This window comes from Tamandua tetradactyla, chromosome 5, assembly GCF_023851605.1.
Source record: "Tamandua tetradactyla isolate mTamTet1 chromosome 5, mTamTet1.pri, whole genome shotgun sequence".
NCBI lineage: Eukaryota > Metazoa > Chordata > Mammalia > Pilosa > Myrmecophagidae > Tamandua > Tamandua tetradactyla.
Window position 1 is genome coordinate 103,945,822 of NC_135331.1, and position 16,524 is coordinate 103,962,345.

Sequence of the window (16,524 nt, forward strand, 5' to 3'; positions counted from 1 at the left end):
TTGGGTGGGGAGATGTTAAAAGACGGACTTTGTACAGTTGAAATGGCTTTTAGGACCAAGGTGTTTGCAGCATGGAAAAAGGAGTTTTCCCCGTTCTCCTTGTCTAGTTCCAACTCATTCCTCCAGGCCTCGCTCAGAGCCCTCCTTCTTCATGAGGTGCCGCCCGCTTCTCCCAGTGCTCATTTTGGGAAGAGCCCAGATAGGTTAAGCCAGTACGTTGGCAACTTCTTAATGGGAAATGTTTTAGGTTGGCTAGTACTCTCACACAGTTACTCCTGACAAAACATTCAATTCAGCTAGGCAACACAGAAAGGACACACCACATGGACAAAGAGTCATTCACCAGATATATTTGAAGGCTAAGCTCTTTGAGCTATACACGTGCACAAATGATTCAGTTGGTGGAAATTTCCCCCTTTCCCTCCATTTTTAAACTTTTCAAACTTAAAATAGTGCGAAAGAGGTTTGCATAATGTGCATCATGGAAATGCTGAGGCAGTTGTGACTTTCACAGTGCTTGGAGGTACCACTGAAACACTTCAAGGAGTCCTTCCCACTTCTTACTGCTTTCCAGGGAAAGTTCCCTCTGCCCCCTCCCGAAACCCAACCTAATGAAAGAATCACCTGATCTGAGACATATTAACATCGACACTTTGCAATAAATTCCACTAAGACAAATCACATCGATCATACACTCCACTGACTACATTTTATGACTGCACAGAATGGTCATTTCAACATGTACTAAATCTGATTGGAAATGTCGGATGCATCTGTTTAAAAAAAAATTTAAAAAATCACTTCCAGACATTTCCTGTCATCCAAATTTCTTAAGAACTTACATTCTGAAAATTCTGGGTAGCTCAAAAAGTCAAACGACCCATAGATCAGAGTCAAAGCAAAATGGCTGACTGCTGTAGTTCTTTCTCTGTTCATCTGAAAAGCTGAGGGCAGCACTTTGTCCATGAGATGGCACCATTTCCCCACCATTAGACCTTTAGTTGTTCAATGTGTCAATGAGAAACAAAGAAACCTCCACAGCAAAGGAAAGTCAAAGCATTTGCTTATTATACACACTCCTCAGAGCTTTATGGTTTAAAGGAGTCTTCATTTTTCTTATTGAAACTCAGGATTTGACGAGCAGTGCTCTCCTCAGTTTCACCTGTACTGTGTCCAGTACTATATTGCTATATTCACAGTAGAACGGACTTTAATTTCTGAGTGATCAGCCTATGTTTTACGTTTCTGTTGAAACTAACATACACCCTAGTCAAAAACCACAACAATCCTTCTATCAGTTGGCTGTGCTATTGTTCTCGTGTGTTTTTCTGAGGCTTGGGTAATGAAAGTATTTCCCCACTCTGCCATAATTCGCATGTACATCTAAAGGAGGTCATTAATGTACAGGAGTAAATGAGGCCTGACACACATAGCAGAAGGTAATGGTTCTATAGGTGTATCTTCTGTAATGCACTTTGGGCTAGAGGAATAGAAAAATCATTGCATGTGTAATGAAAACAACTTTTTTGAGTATGTGGGCGTGGCGTGAATAAGGTCAGCATACATGCATTTGTCATTCTTTCCCATTTTAATATGCTCAGCTGCTGCTACATTGTGGAGATTTAGCTCCATCCAAATCGTCTACAACTGATACTTGTGTCTTCACTTTATTTAAAAACAAATGGTTTCGATAGCAAAGATGTTGGCTAACCATTGCTATATTGGCGTGAGATGTTTTTGCGCCCTTTCAGAATTCAGCATTATCCATAACAGAGTATAATATTATCAGATTATCTGTATTAGTATATGAATGCATTCATAAGCAATGCACACAGTATGTTCTTAAGCAGCTGATGGCTGAACAATCACTAAATAAAAAACACCCAGATTTTAAAAGCATAGCTGAAACATTTGTACAAATATACAAAGAGAAGAAAACAATTGTTCAGACCCCATGAAACTTCTGTAATAAATAGGTTTGTCTGAAATCAGTCTCTATCCTGGGCAAGCCTCCCAATGAGGCTGGGAAAGTTCTAGTAGGGAAGTGGTGTTCAAAATCTACTGAGGAATATCTTTGGGGCCAAGCTCAGTTTTGCCTCCAGGAATTTTAAGAGAGCTATGAAGTACTGACTCAAAAGAGTGAATCTACCCAGACTTATTGAGCTGGATGATGCTGAAAAATTTACTAATCTAGATAGGACATGGCTGGATGCTGAAAATCTGTGAGTTTTTGTGTACTCTCAAATCATGAATATAATCATGAAAATAAATGCTGGTGTTCATGCATGTCCTGGGAATGTCGGGATGCAGAGGACTGAGTGAGACCAGATAGGGGAATCTCATGCAGTCAAAGTCAAGTTTACACATGGTCCTATTTAAGTGGCCAGGAAAAAAACAACACACGCACCTCAGGACTGGGACTGGAACAGCTTGCAAACGACACAGGTGCTATTTGTTACGGATATGTCTGGCTTGGATCAGCATGAGAGAATGAAGTTATAAGCTGTGCTGATTGCTTAATAAGAAACGCTACTTTCTTTTTTTCTAGAGCCTTCTAAATAATGAATTATACTTGATGGGATGTGATATGATCAGGAAACATCACCTTTTCCTAGCCCTTTTGTCCGAGAGGCTTGATTACAAGGAATGAATCTCAATCAACCAAACACTCAGGAATTTAAAGGCAATTTAAATTTTCCCCACAAACAAACAACAGGAGAAAAAAAAAGCATGATAAAGAGGAGACAGATATTATCATCTAGGCGGAGTGGTGAGCTCAGTTGGACACGGAGGGCGGCAGGCCTGGGCGCCGGGTCTGGATGATTTTTGGCTTTGCAGAAGTCTTTGGATCCTCTTCTTCCTCTATGTCACTGTCACACACGTGCACGACGACACTCGGGGTGGACTCAGTCCCTGCATGGAGCTCATACTTCTCTCCTGAAAAGCAAGAACAATGGGGGTAAAAGAGGGGAGGGATTTCAAAGCAGATTCTTTGGTGAAATTTGCCCGGAGAAGTGAGAAGAACATTTTACAATGTCTCAGGAAACCTGGGATCTTCTCCAGAGATGGCACAGGGTATACAGAAAGTGGGAAGACATTGATCGGTCATTGGTTCCCGGTTCTACCACTTACTGAAGTCCAACCCTGAACAAGCCACTTAAGCCCTCTTAGCCTCAGCATCTTCAGCTGTCCACAGCAAAATGGTAATATCTACATTCCATAGGATGGTGGCAAGGCCAGTGGGTCTAGCAGTTAGTTATTAGCTTCTCTTCCATTTCCCAGCATTGCAGCTAATTAGCTCAGTAACCGTGAGCCAATCACTTCTGTCTTTTGGACAAGCTAGTTTCTAAGTTCCCCTCCAGCTGCATACTTCTAACAGAAAGAGCTGCCCCAGGATGGAATAAGGTGGGGTGATCACTTGTCCAGGATTTGCTGCAGTTACTAGGTAACTGGGTTAGTTGATGCTCAGGGTCCCTTCCAGCCCCAACAGTCTATCATTGTAGACTGGCTCATTTTATAGTCAAATTCTTTAGCAGACTGGCTTCCTGCCTGTCTTTTTTTTTTTACTTCAGTGAGTACTTCCTGGCATCTTCCACAGTCTGGCCCTTCTTAAGGCTACAAAGAATGATAAAAACATATACATGCGTCATTAATGAGAGCACAGTCCAGTGGAGGTAAAACAGAATGGGTCACAATTTAACATGGTGACTGCTAGGATGGTGACATATGTATAGCAACAAATTGAAGGAAGTGAGTGACTCCAAAAGGCTTCTCAGAGTTGACGGTAAGTGACCTGGGTCGAAAAGACAAGAGGGGACCTTCACAGTCAGCATGCTTATAACTTTTCAACCTGTCTATTGGCAGACTCATCTTAAGCTTTTCCCAATATCTAGTCCTTACTCACCACCCTTCATGAATCAACAGAAAAATCTGAAAACAATGTTTCCCAGACAACCTCCTGTTCAGTAAGTCCCCAGTTCTCACTAGGTCAACTCCAGATTTCTTAGAGGAGTGCAGAAGACCGCATGATCTCTCACCAATCTTTCCCATCATTACTTCTATCTATTCCCTGTTTGCTTCAGTCAAACCAGTTTACCTGTTGGCCTCTAATCATTACAGCTATGTGTTTATACCTGCCAAACCTGCCACTTTTATTTGGAAGACTGAGCTCTCCTTGAGAGTTGCCTAAATCCTGCCCTCTTTTCAGGATCAAAACCTACCCCACTCAGTCTAGCAGTCTTACCTGTTATCCTTAATCTTTAGTAGAAAATGTTTCTTTGCAAAAATATCTAGTGCAAGTGTTACCAATTCCATTTTTAGGGCACTCATGTGCTCCTGTACACATCTTGGGTAAGTATCAATGGTGAAAACAGCAAAATCTTGCAGGGTAATTTTAAGTTTCTAAGTGATGACTTTAGGGAAAGAGGAACCCTGATAATGCAATAAGTCTCAATGTTAGAAAGGATTTAAACACACTGTCGGCCACACACTGCTAAGAAGGTTCTCTCCCCTTAAGTTCATGGAGGTCTTTATTTGAACCCCTGCAGCATCTTGCTGTGTAGAGTAAAGGCATTTCCGAGTGAGGGCGGCAAACGTTTCACAAAACTCAAGGAGAGTTACACCTTCAGTATTTTCCTGCACATAGGCAAAGGGAAACCAAACGTGCCGGAGCCATAGACTGTGGGTATTGGAATCTGTAATTTAAAGTCTGGATTTGGTGAAATTGTAGGCAGATGGAAAAACTATGTCAATGGGTATTAAATCCTGATATAAGCATGTTGATGTGGACCAGTTTTGACGCAGACAAGGGTAGTTACAGAAACAGGAAATGGATCAGAATCAGGAAACGGCCACTTGCCTACGTTACTCAAGCTAAGGATTGCTCTACCCCCTTGGAGAGCAGGGATTGAGAGCTGGCCCTCTCCTAGCCCCATCGCATCCTCTCTGAGGTTATATATACTATGTAACATGCAGTACATATTGATGCTGCACAGAGTTCATTTAATTATATGGGTTTGGTTTTCCCTATTTTGCCATTTTTGTTGTTGTTTAAAATAATAGTCTCCGGGTAAAGGAAATATTTCAAATATTGCTAGAGAGAGGAACTTAAATGAAGCTGACCTTTTCTGAAAGTGATATAAAAGGCTCTGGGCAAGAGGTGGGAAGACTTTTTGGTGGAATCTCTGAGTCGTGGGTTCTCAAACACCTGACAGTTTCTGGGGAGCCTGTTAAAAACAGAGTTGACCAGTTTGGGGTTACAACCCCATACATTCTGATTTAATGAAATCTACATTTTTACCAAACAGCTCAAGGTGCTCCTTGGTATCCCGGGCCGCTGCTAAGGGTTCTGTGTGACAGGCAGGAGGTGCAGACCCCAGGAGATGGATGGAACATACGTCGTGTGCCCCTTCCCTTCCTCCATTCAGTGTCCTGCCTTTCGGTGGAAAACAGTAATTGTGCAGATAGGGATAGCGGAGGGAGGGAAGGTGAGGTGTGTAAAGGAATCCCAGTTTAAATCTATGGCCACTCCCAGCCATCAAAGTTTTAATCTTTGGGGTTAATTCACACAAATTCCTTACAATTTCCACAGCAGACAATGGTTAAGTTGATTCTATCCAGACAATGGTTGAAGTTTTTGTCTTTCTTCTATGGATTCTTTGTGATTCTGAATGAAAGACCCCATTAAGTAAGAGGCAGAGAAGGAAGTGGTCTACTAGAGAAAGAAATGATCTATGAGTAATTAAATGAGGTTAGATTTTTCTTTTTGTATACAGGATTTTTTTTTAAGCTCACACATTTGAAGAATACGTGCTTTTGAAGAAATACAGAGAGCCACTGCAGTCCCATTCTTTGCTCTGCTGTTTGTAGGTGCAAGACTGGTGGCAGCCTCTTTTTTGGGGGAGGGGGGATGGGTAGGCTCCGGGAATCAAACCCGGGTCTCTGGCATGGTGGTGGCAGCCTCTTATCTTCAGGTGGAGGGACAATAGAAGGAACCTGCAGTAACAGCTGAGCATGGCCAAGGCAGGACTGAGGGTTGAGATGGTGGACATGGCGGAATACAGGCCAAAAGACTGGCCAGTTGGCAAGAAGCTCGTCTTTTCATGAAACCTTTGGTTTGCCCCCAGCGTGGATAAAGAATATTCCCTTAGACACCTCTTTTTGCAATGGCTTTACCACGTCAAAAGCAAAAGTAGTTGCTTTTCCTCTCAAAATATGTGTGCGGGGGGAATAGTCAGGAAGGGGAGGAGTGAACCGACGAGTATACTCTGTCTGCAGGATGCAAAGTGATGTTTATGTCAAGTTAATAAAGTCAGATTTCATGGTAGTGGAGATATTGTATGGCTGTGATCCCATTAACTCTGACATTTCATGTTCTATTTTTGGAAACTTTTTTACTATCCAAAGCTTAACAGCTGCTGAGAGCCCACAAAATAAATAGCTTTGGTCTTGCTGGATTGAATTTTCCTTTTTGTGGCCTCTTTTCCCTTGGGCTTCAGCTAATTCCTCCACCACGAGGGCTGACTTTGGTGCCATCGCTTTGCATGGGGACCATCTGGCCTTGGTTGGGGATGTACCAGGTGGGGGGAGGTCCTGCCGACAGCAGTGAGACTCAGCAAAGTGGATGGGCCTTTCACAGAACAAGGCAAGCTTCACCGGTGACACCACTCACTCCTCTAGCCTGCACTCAAAGTGCCCTTTCCCCTGCCAGCAGAAAGGAGGCCAGGAACAAAAGTCATCAAAAAAAGAAAGTGATTTGGGGTGGGGGTGGGGTTGGTGATTTCCCATCTATCCCCACGAAACAAAATGAAAAGTCCTTTAGCACCTGGAAAAAAGTTAATTTCTCATTCAGGCCTTTGGAACTGATTTAGACTTGATCACTGTTCAAAATAGATGACAAAGTGCTAGCTCCTCTTTTCCCGAGTGGGTGGAGATAGGTTGATGACAAAATCTCAATTCCTGCAAGTGTAGGGGCTGGAGTGAAGGGGCCCACAGCTGTTTCCTCTTCTCAGGAAGGCGTGGAGGTATTCTCACACAGTTGCAGAGAAGTGTGTTAGTGGCTGTCGGTCCAAGAGCTGCTGGAACATTGCTATCACGCCACGTTTTGCTCATGGGTCATGAGTCGGTCCCTTTATCATTCTCTCTACAAAATTGGTGTGATTAGGCAACATTTTGTCAAAGTCAGCATAATTCAGTTGTGTTGAGGGTGGGGAGATGATCCAAAGTTACATTTCTGTGTAGTAAGCAGAGTTCAGTCTTATTGTTCATATTCCTAATAAGAAAACTTTTGTGCCAGATGGTAATCTCCTAACCTGTCAGTGCTTCCATGGACAAGTCCTCTTGTTGTTCTGTCAAGGAATACCCAATAGAATCCCTGCCCCTGAGGTTTTCAAAATGCTGCAAAGTACAAGAGGCACAAGCCAGGGTTTGCTTTATTCCTGTGGTGTTCTTCCCAGAATATTCCTTCCTCTCGGTGAGCTCCCAACTCCAGTCCCTCCAAAGAACTCTGCATCCAGGCCTAATCTCACACCAGCATCCAGCTCTATATGTGTCCTACTCTTTTCCAAACTCATGTATCTAAAGTAGAATGATTGAATTTCCCTGCCAATCAGTGTTTCCTTTCCAGTTCTCTCATTTCAGAGATTCCATCACTCTTTCAAACTGCTAGGTGCAAATCCTTGGAGCTGGCCATCCTTAAATCTTCTCTTTCAAACACAGTCGTCACTCACCAGGCATTACGGAATGTGGCTGCGACACATCTCTTGCTACACTTCCTCCCCACATACTGCTTATCATGACCTTTTCCACGCCCCACCACCTCCCACCCAGAGCACTTTCAGCTGGTTTTGCCGCTAGAGGAGCTAATCTTCCCTGCCAGAATTATCTTCCTGAAACAACATTTGAAGACTTCACCTTATCACATACTAGGGGTGTGACTCAGAGAAAGTTACGTAGCTTCTCTGAACCTCCATTTTTCTCATCAATAAAATGGGAATAGCGACCATCTCCCTGGATTATAAAGGAATTAAGAAGCATGTTAAATACTTAGAAAACTCTCCCAAGATGCCTGGTATGATTATTTAATCTGGTTATTATTTTGGTGACTGAGGCTCAAAACCTAATTTCCAACTTCTAATATAAAGCATTAACTAAGTCACACCATGCACTAGTTAAAGAATTAAGCAAGTGAACAATTTCAAAGAGCTTTTATACAGGTGAGTCTCCATTGTATAAAGCAACCAGAAGTGGATGATACAGGATGAGATCCACAGGTCAGATGAATAGCTGGGGGTGATAAAGCCTCAAAATCCAATGCCCTTTCCTTGCCCCAGCCCCCAGTCATTGGCTCCACTTTTCTGTCTGTTCACTGATTTTACCCTCTCTCTCCCTACCCATTTCCATCTTCTATTCCCATGAGAAGGGAAATCTTTCATTGCTTTTCTAATGAGGTCTCTGATTTTCTGAGCTGTCTGAACCACTTATTTATAATGCTTAATTATATCACTCTTTGTATTATTCATTAGTTATTTCACCTGATGATGTTTTATATTCCAAGTCACTGATGTCAGCACTTAAACTTCTTTTGTGATTGCTGCAGCAAACACGTGTCTAAGAAATATGTTATCAATTGACGAGGGTGTCAAACATGGCCATTTGTGGCAAAGCTGTGTAAAGTCCAGTATATATTCACACATGGATTTTCCTCCTGTAGTTTAACTTGAGTGAGTCTTAGCTCTGCCAGCTGAAAACTATTTCAGGGCATCAAGCCATCTTGTTTTCAGTATGATACCAGCTCTACAACACAGGTGTCACAGACACACAGGTGTCTCTACGCCTGTTCAGTGACCATCACTTTTTAACAAAACAATGGCCATTAACTGAGCACATATTACATGCTGGAAACAGCTCTAAGTATTTCACATAAGTATATAATTATAACAACCACTCTGCAGTATGGGTTTCACAGTGTCTGGTTTAAATGGATGGAAACTGAGATGACACCGGAAGTAAATGGCTGTGATTGGTTTCAAACTCAGGTCTGCCCCAACAGCAAAGCATGCGCTAGGAACCCCTCTCTCCTGCCCTGCCCTCTCATTCTTCTCTGTTCTCATGTTCTGCAACAGAATCTGGAAAGGGAACCTAGTCCTCACTTTTACTTTTAATACATCTTCATGGTAACTTATATTTTTTGACTGTCCATTCCTTCTACATTTTGCCTGTTTGTGGTTTAGCCAACAGCTAGTTAATCTAGGGGTGGTCTCTTTGGCTTTCGGTGATCTCAAAAGACAACACTCAATAAATTATGAAAATAAAAGGGCTATAAATTATAAATGGCGTTAACTTGTATTTCTAAGGGGAGTTTCGGACTCTGGGAAAAGAACCTCTATGTTTTCTTCTTGCTTCAATTTAAGGTTGAATTCTCAACAGGAGAGTCGTGTGTGGTAGAAGAATGTGTTCTCCAAAGATGCTCACTGTATCTCTCATCCCACATACTCTTCTAGAACCTGCACTCCTAGAACCTGGTCTGTGTTCTTTCCCCTCCTGGGTTGGCTTTTGTCACTCCCTTGACTAATGCAGTATGGCCCAAGTGTGATTTCTGAAGTTAGGTCATAAAAATGCCATGCTCTTCCACCTTGCTCTTTGGAGATGCTCACTCTTGGAACAGATTTCACGCTGTAAGGAAGCCCAAGCAGCCCATGAAGGGGCCCACATGGAAAGGAACCAAGGTGCATAACCCACAGCTATGGAGTGAACCATCTTGCAAGTCGACTTACTAGTGCCCTGTTGAGCTGCCCCAGCAGCACTGCATGGAGCACAGATGAGCTGCTCCCTTGCTGCTCCCCACTGCCCCCAGCCCTGTCCAAATAGCAGATCTGTGAGGAAAATGAATGACTGTTGTTATTTTAAGCCCTACATTTTTGAGGTAGATTGTTTCATTGTAATCAATCAGTAGACTGTAGGTCATATACACCCTGTTTGTTCAAAAGCAAGATAAGTCACTACAGTGAATTGAAATTAATTGCCTATTGGTGTTTTTTCCTTATCTCCTGCTCAACTCTGTTACAGTGGCTACTTTACCAGTTCCAATGGTTCCTTCCATGTGGAGGAAACTCCATTAGCATATTATTCCAGATCATTCTCTCTCTCTGTCTGGCCTCTCTTTTAGTTCTCTGAGCGGAGGATGTGACACCTGATGGTTAACTGGAAGAAACAATTGGCAAGGGCTCAGCGCAGCCTCTCCATCCTTTCTCTTTGAGCCTTCCCTGCCTTCAGGGAGTCTGTGGGTGGCTCCACTCTACTCTCGGCCATATGTCCAGCCCAGTAGAGAAGCCCCTGCCCTGTGGGGAGCAGCCTGAAGGTTTTCCAGCTCTGTGACTGGGTAAGTCTATATGGTTTTGGACTCTAGCGTGAGGAAGCTGTTGTGTCCTGTTGCACAACTAAGCCATATTCTTTACTTTAGCCTTTAATCAGAAACAAAGCTGGCATTTCTATCTCATCTGTTTTACTTCTCTAACATTCAGTTGCTTCAGTACAAATAGGGTAAATAAATTGCAGTTATTAATTATGAAAAATTAATACTTAGATAATGGGTAGCAGCTTTTCAAGGCAAGCACTAAGAACATTTCCAGCAGAACTCTTGAACGTGCTACTGTGCCCAGTTGTGTGCTGAATGATAAACTTTCATTTGGATTAAGAATGCTTTCATATTTGGTTGGTAAGAATAATAAAATATTAAATTCCAATATTAAATCATTTCAGAAAAATGTAGAGGCTTTTCATGTTCATAAGCCACTGCAACACCACGTCTTGAATTATTTATATTGCAAATGTGATGTTTTCAAGAAAAATTGGGGAGTATCAGTTCTGATTTATGGAATAATTAAGGTGAAATCTCTACGTGTGTCAGTGTCACTGAACATGCCTGTCTGTTGCTAAGATTAAAGAGAGGTTGAAGGAATAGTGTAGAATGATTTAGAGTGTGCCTGAAAGGTGTTCACATTTAGATTTCCTTTCCTTTCAAGTTCAGGCTTAGGACTTAATCAAATTTGGAAAGGAGAAGAATGACCGCAAAGCTGCCAACCGCTGATTTACTGCTCCCTTGGCAGTGGGCAGAGATGAAGGTGTCCTGGCACCTGGAGCTGAGCCAGTTCCCAGACAACCGGGAGGCGTGGGAAGGAGAGAGGGGCATGCCCAAAGCAGGAAAGTGGGGGAGGGGTGACTCAAATTCCTTCCTTGTACCCCAGGTATTGGCCAGTATTTGAGCTCATTATGTCTTTTAACCCTCTCTCCATCCTAGCAAGTAGAAGCCTGGTTTGGCTTTTGCCCCAAAGTGTTCCCCAATAGAACGACTGAGTTAGAATGAAAAATATGAGGATGCTTCCCAAAGCGGCACTCTCACCTGCCTCCAGATGTGCAATTTAATACTATTTTGATAATAGCTGCAGGAAATTTTTTCTTCCCCTGTTTTTCCAGAAAGAGGGAAAACAGTGCATGTGTCCTGGAAAGGGAAGTGGAATGTGCAGAACTGTGATGCAGGTGGTACTGATCACTGCGCTGTCTCCCTTCTCTGTCCACCTTCCCTCGGCTCCCACGCTGGAGCCTCTGACCCCTGAGTAGGAACACCTGGCCTCTGTGTCTCTGACAACTCTTCAGCACATTTGAGAACTGCCTGATAAATACTGTAAACGTTTAATTAACGTGGTTCTCAAACAGGGGTGCTACACATCTGGAAATGCAACGGTTTTTAAGACTATTATTATATAAGGAATGGGGTGGCGGCATTTAGTTAGGGAGGACCAAGAATGCTAAATGTACTGCAATGTGTAGGACTGACAAGCACAGCTCTGACATTGAGAAACACTGAGATAATAGCTGAACATAGACAGACATTGAGCATTTACTATGTCCAGAAGCTGGACACAGATTTATATGGATTATCTCGGTTGTTGCTCTCAAGAACCCAATTCTACTGTAGGGGAAATTGAGACACATTGAAAGAAAGAACTTTGCTCTGCATCACACAGCTAATAAAAGGTGGAGTCTGGATTCGAACTCACGTCTTGAATTTTAATTATCATTCTAATACAAGAGACAAACTTCTCTTCACACTGGACCTTATTTTACAGCTACAAAATAAAAGAGTAGCTATTCTAGGGCAGAGGGACATACTGGATGCTTGTAACATGACAGCTAATTAGGAGCTACCTATTTAGAAACTCAATTTGGGTCTGGAGAAAGAATTTACTTTCCAGGTAGAAGTGGAAAGCGGATACAAAATTAAAAGAAATGATCTAGGGAGGAAAGCCTTTTACTGATTTTTTTTTTCCTCTGGGTCTTTTGTAGTTCCATGAGCTCATATTTAATTTCGGTCGACACAGGAACAAATGCTGCAGGTAGGCGTTAGTGCAAGAACAACCACTGGATAGCACCTCTGTCCCCTTTCCTTTGTGCAGCAGCTCCTTGTACCAAAGAATGTCCTCTAAACGTGGGTGCACCATTTAAAAAGTCAAGCATAGACCAAATCCAAGCATATAACTGGCAGCTCAGTGAAAAAAAAATAACACGTAAATAGTAACAACTACAGGCCCCACAATGGACACATAAATTGTACTTATTGTGTGGCAGGCACTATTCCTGGTGCCTTGTACACATTAGCTCATTTCATGGCAGAGGAAACACTTCTTGGAGTGAAGTCCTACTAAAAAGTACTGCTCAGAACAGAATTATAACACCTACCAGTTATTTGATAATTATTATATGTCAGGCACTCTGTTAAGTGGTTTATGTATATTAATGACTCAATCTTCATGGCAACCTTATAAGTCACCAAATAATTACCACTGAAAACAAAAAGAGGCGCAGGGAGGTGAAGTAATGAGCTCAAGGTGACCCAGAAGCAAGAAGTGGCACTAAGACTCCAATCCAGTCTGTCAGGTGACAAGGCACAGCCACCATGTTGCCTCCTGCAGTTAGGCGCAAGGCTGGGATCTACAGGAATGACACGAGGGCTGCAAATAGCATTCTCTGACTCAGCAGGGATGGCACGAGTTCATTTTAGGAAAATGTTTTCTATTGAATGATTGAGTTTTCTACTTTGCCAACCCCATCCTCAGTGCTGACCCACATTAAAGGAAACAGAAGGGGGGGTCCTTGGACAGTTGGAGACTAGAGAAGGGAAGGGAAAGAGGAAGAGAGAGAGAAAGGGGAAAGGGAGGGAGAAAGAGGAGAGAGGGAGAGGAAAACATTGAGAGAAAGAGAGACCTGTAATGCTCTGTAGTTTTGTCATGGGAGGGGCTCTATTCCAATAAGAGAAAGTTGGCTTGCCTTCTAAGACTAGATTAGGGAAATTATTTATCTTTATTTCTTCTCCAGGCAGTTAAGACCTAAAGTATTTCACAGGACAACTGATTGACTGAGGACCTAAACCAGTGGTGGAGATGGAGAAATAGAACCCTAGAAGAAAGGAAGGAAAAGACTGGGGAGTCACAGATGATGAAGGGATTGGAGGATCCAGTGGGAAGGCGGCCGCAGGACAGGGGCTCTCTAGGGCTTGTGAGGTGCAGTCTGCCACAGGGCATGAGGAGAATGTGGCAGAGATGAAGAAATTCAGCTGTCTGGGAGTCTTCTCCTTGTGCTTGGCCATATCTTTGTGAGGTTTACTCTCTGTGGATGGTTTACTCTTCTGCCTTTCCCAATATTAGGGACTCAGCTAAGGGACTAGCGATGGGAGCACACACACACACACACACACACACACACACACACACACACACACACACACAACCCATAATAAAAAAATCTGAAGGATAAATACCAAGATTTAAAAAAAAAAACTCTTTTGGAGTTGTTGATTCTTCTTTTCCCTTTTTTTTGTTCATCTCTATTTTCTACTTTTCAACAATAAACATGTTTTACCCACTCAATAAGAAAAGAATGTATATTGCTAGTCAAAGGTGATTGAAGATGATTATGGAATATATGCCACAATCATATATAAAGCTTTTTTTCCCCAGAGAAAATTCTTAGAAAGGGAATAGGAAATTATGAACATATGTTTCAAGATCACAAATCTGAATCCCTTGGGTGGGCAGCTTGACACGTAGAGACAGCACTAACTAGAACGCTGAACACCGGCTGTTGTATTCGTCATTCATATCTGTGATCAGCATATAGCAATTGTCGGACAAGATCTGAGGCACTACATCGTCGTATTCATTCCACATGCACCAAAAAATAGGTGTTTATCTCTATTTCAAAGATGGAATTTTCTCTACCTTTGAGTCAAAGCCTGAAATAGAAAATGCTTCTTCCTTGTAAGTTACATGACTTAATGAAATATATTTTCCATTTTTGGGAACAAAGCAGCAGCAACAGCAAAATTGCTTTACAATGACATGTTTTGATGGAGAAGAATTTGGAAAGAAAGCTAAATATAGCCGATGTTCACAACTTGAAACTTGAGCACCATTTTAAAGCCTCCACTGCAGTTAACTAAAATCGATCTCCCTACCAAGAGCTAAAAATAGCAAGAGGAAAAGAGGAGAATAGACAATGACTTTTCATATCACTCCCTGCAGACATTTTCAGTGACAATGAACGTGACCTTCCAGAGATATCCTCGAGAGCAAAATAAAGCTCTGTATTTATTTCACGTCCTACCTCTGATTTCACTGAGGCATTTCATGTTCCATCTCGATTTAACCACTCATTTGGTATGGAATACATCTCTATTTTTGCCATTTTTTGCTGGGTTGGGCTTTTGTTTTTCCTATTTTGTTTTACATCAGAAAAGAATAGCACTGTACTGCTTCTGGAGTCCAAAATGGCAGATATTATAAAATAAATAAAAATAAATATGCAGTCCACGTCATAAGATCAAGCACACTTTATTTCATCCAAGTTACTGTAAAATGACGAGCTTCTATCAATCATGAGGAAAGGTAATAACAACCCCTTACACAGAGACCAGAAAGGCAAATTCCACTCTGCATGTTGACCCTGGAGGAAATCATCAAATATGCCACGAAAACTTCATGTAGTGGAAGTGATTCAGGGGACATTAAGCAGAGAAACCAAAGGTGGAGGGACAAAATGTAAAAGTTGCTTTGTATTTTTAAAAGTTCCTTTTATGTCAATCTTAAATTATTCTTGATGAGATTAATTGTATTATTCAAGAGATCTCTCTGGTTTCTGAAACTTTTCACTATCCTGGACCACGACAAGGGGGCTGTCTTGATCAATCCCTGTCTCCTTCATGCCCTCTACCCCCTGCCAGGGTCAGAGGAACATATTTTAAATTACCAGCTGTGCATCTTTGGGCAAGTTACCCAACTGCTCTGTGCCTCACATTCCCCCAACTACAGGACCTGTCTCCTAGAGTAGCTGTGAGCATTGAATGAGATAATAGAGTAAGATGCTTAGAACAGTGCCTGGCATGTTGTAAGCCCTAGAGATAAGTTTTCATTGTTGAAAATTTATTTCTAATTTTATACCTGTTTTTTTCCCTATCTGGACTAAAAACAAGACATACATTCATGGGAGCAATGATTAAGAATGTGTGAAATTCTGCCTCTCAATTTGTAGCAAATAAATTTGCTGTAACTGTATTAAACAGAACTGAGAGATGCTTCTCAAGTCTCAAGTAACGTCACATTGAGTATTTCAAAGGTACCAGTTTGGGTTTCATAGCAGTTCCTTTGTAATTGCACTGTCCACTCTCTGCTTGTTTTGAGGACCTCTCTAGAAAGTCCAGGGAACCTGAGTTGTCCCTCTCTGGAAGAGGGTCACCAGGAAAGCATCTTGTTTCATTTTCATAGAGAATAGGGATGCCATTTTACCCCTTGATTGTTTGAGCTGAGGTCTGCACCCTCACAATCCCATTTATTTTCCATGAAATGGTCTTAATGACGCATTTTATTGCCTTCCGTGGACAGCAAGGCTTGTTGATGTTTTGACAAGCCTGAGTGCATTTACCCTGGGTCCATGCTCTGTAATGTGCTTTCTTGAGACTTCCTTGTTCCCAGCATCTTCTGCTTTTTGCATCTATTCTCAGGCACACGGCTCTACCAATTTAGCAATGTTGGTCATTCCTCTTAAGCACAACTTCCATTTCTTTGATCATTTGAGCTGCTTTTCTCTGCATTCATTCTAATTTGTTTCTTTACTTCTGGAACTGAGGTAGTCATCTCTTAGCATGGAATGAATTACAATTTGTTACTGAAACAATTCTGACAAAAAGATTAAAAATGAATTTTACTAGATCATTTTTCTTTTCAAATAGAAATGCTAGAAGTCCTCTCTTTACCAAAAACATTAATTTAGTGCTGTCCAACTCAGTCTGTCTAAAGCTATAAGCAAGCAATCATTTGCCAGTGAAGAAACTATCTCTTAGCAGGCTAACAGCTCTGCTCTATTCACTCATAAATTCATGCATTCATTCATTCATCCAATATTTACTGAGCATCTACCATGGACCAGGTGCTCTTGGGCAATGGGGATACCACAATAATAAGACATGCACTCTCT

The 16,524-nt window shown here is 41.9% G+C and overlaps 1 protein-coding gene across 3 annotated transcripts in view; it reads right to left on the bottom strand.

Moving 5' to 3' along the window:
- Positions 1–334: 334 nt before the first annotated feature.
- Positions 335–16,524, bottom strand: part of RCAN2 (regulator of calcineurin 2) — a 318,690-nt gene continuing 302,500 nt past the window's right edge. For all 3 annotated transcript variants that reach the window (XM_077161973.1, XM_077161974.1, XM_077161975.1), the window contains one exon: positions 335–2,937. In XM_077161973.1, the coding sequence (XP_077018088.1) occupies positions 2,777–2,937 (161 nt within the window). In that variant the 3' untranslated portion in view covers positions 335–2,776. The remainder of the gene's footprint in view (positions 2,938–16,524) is intronic.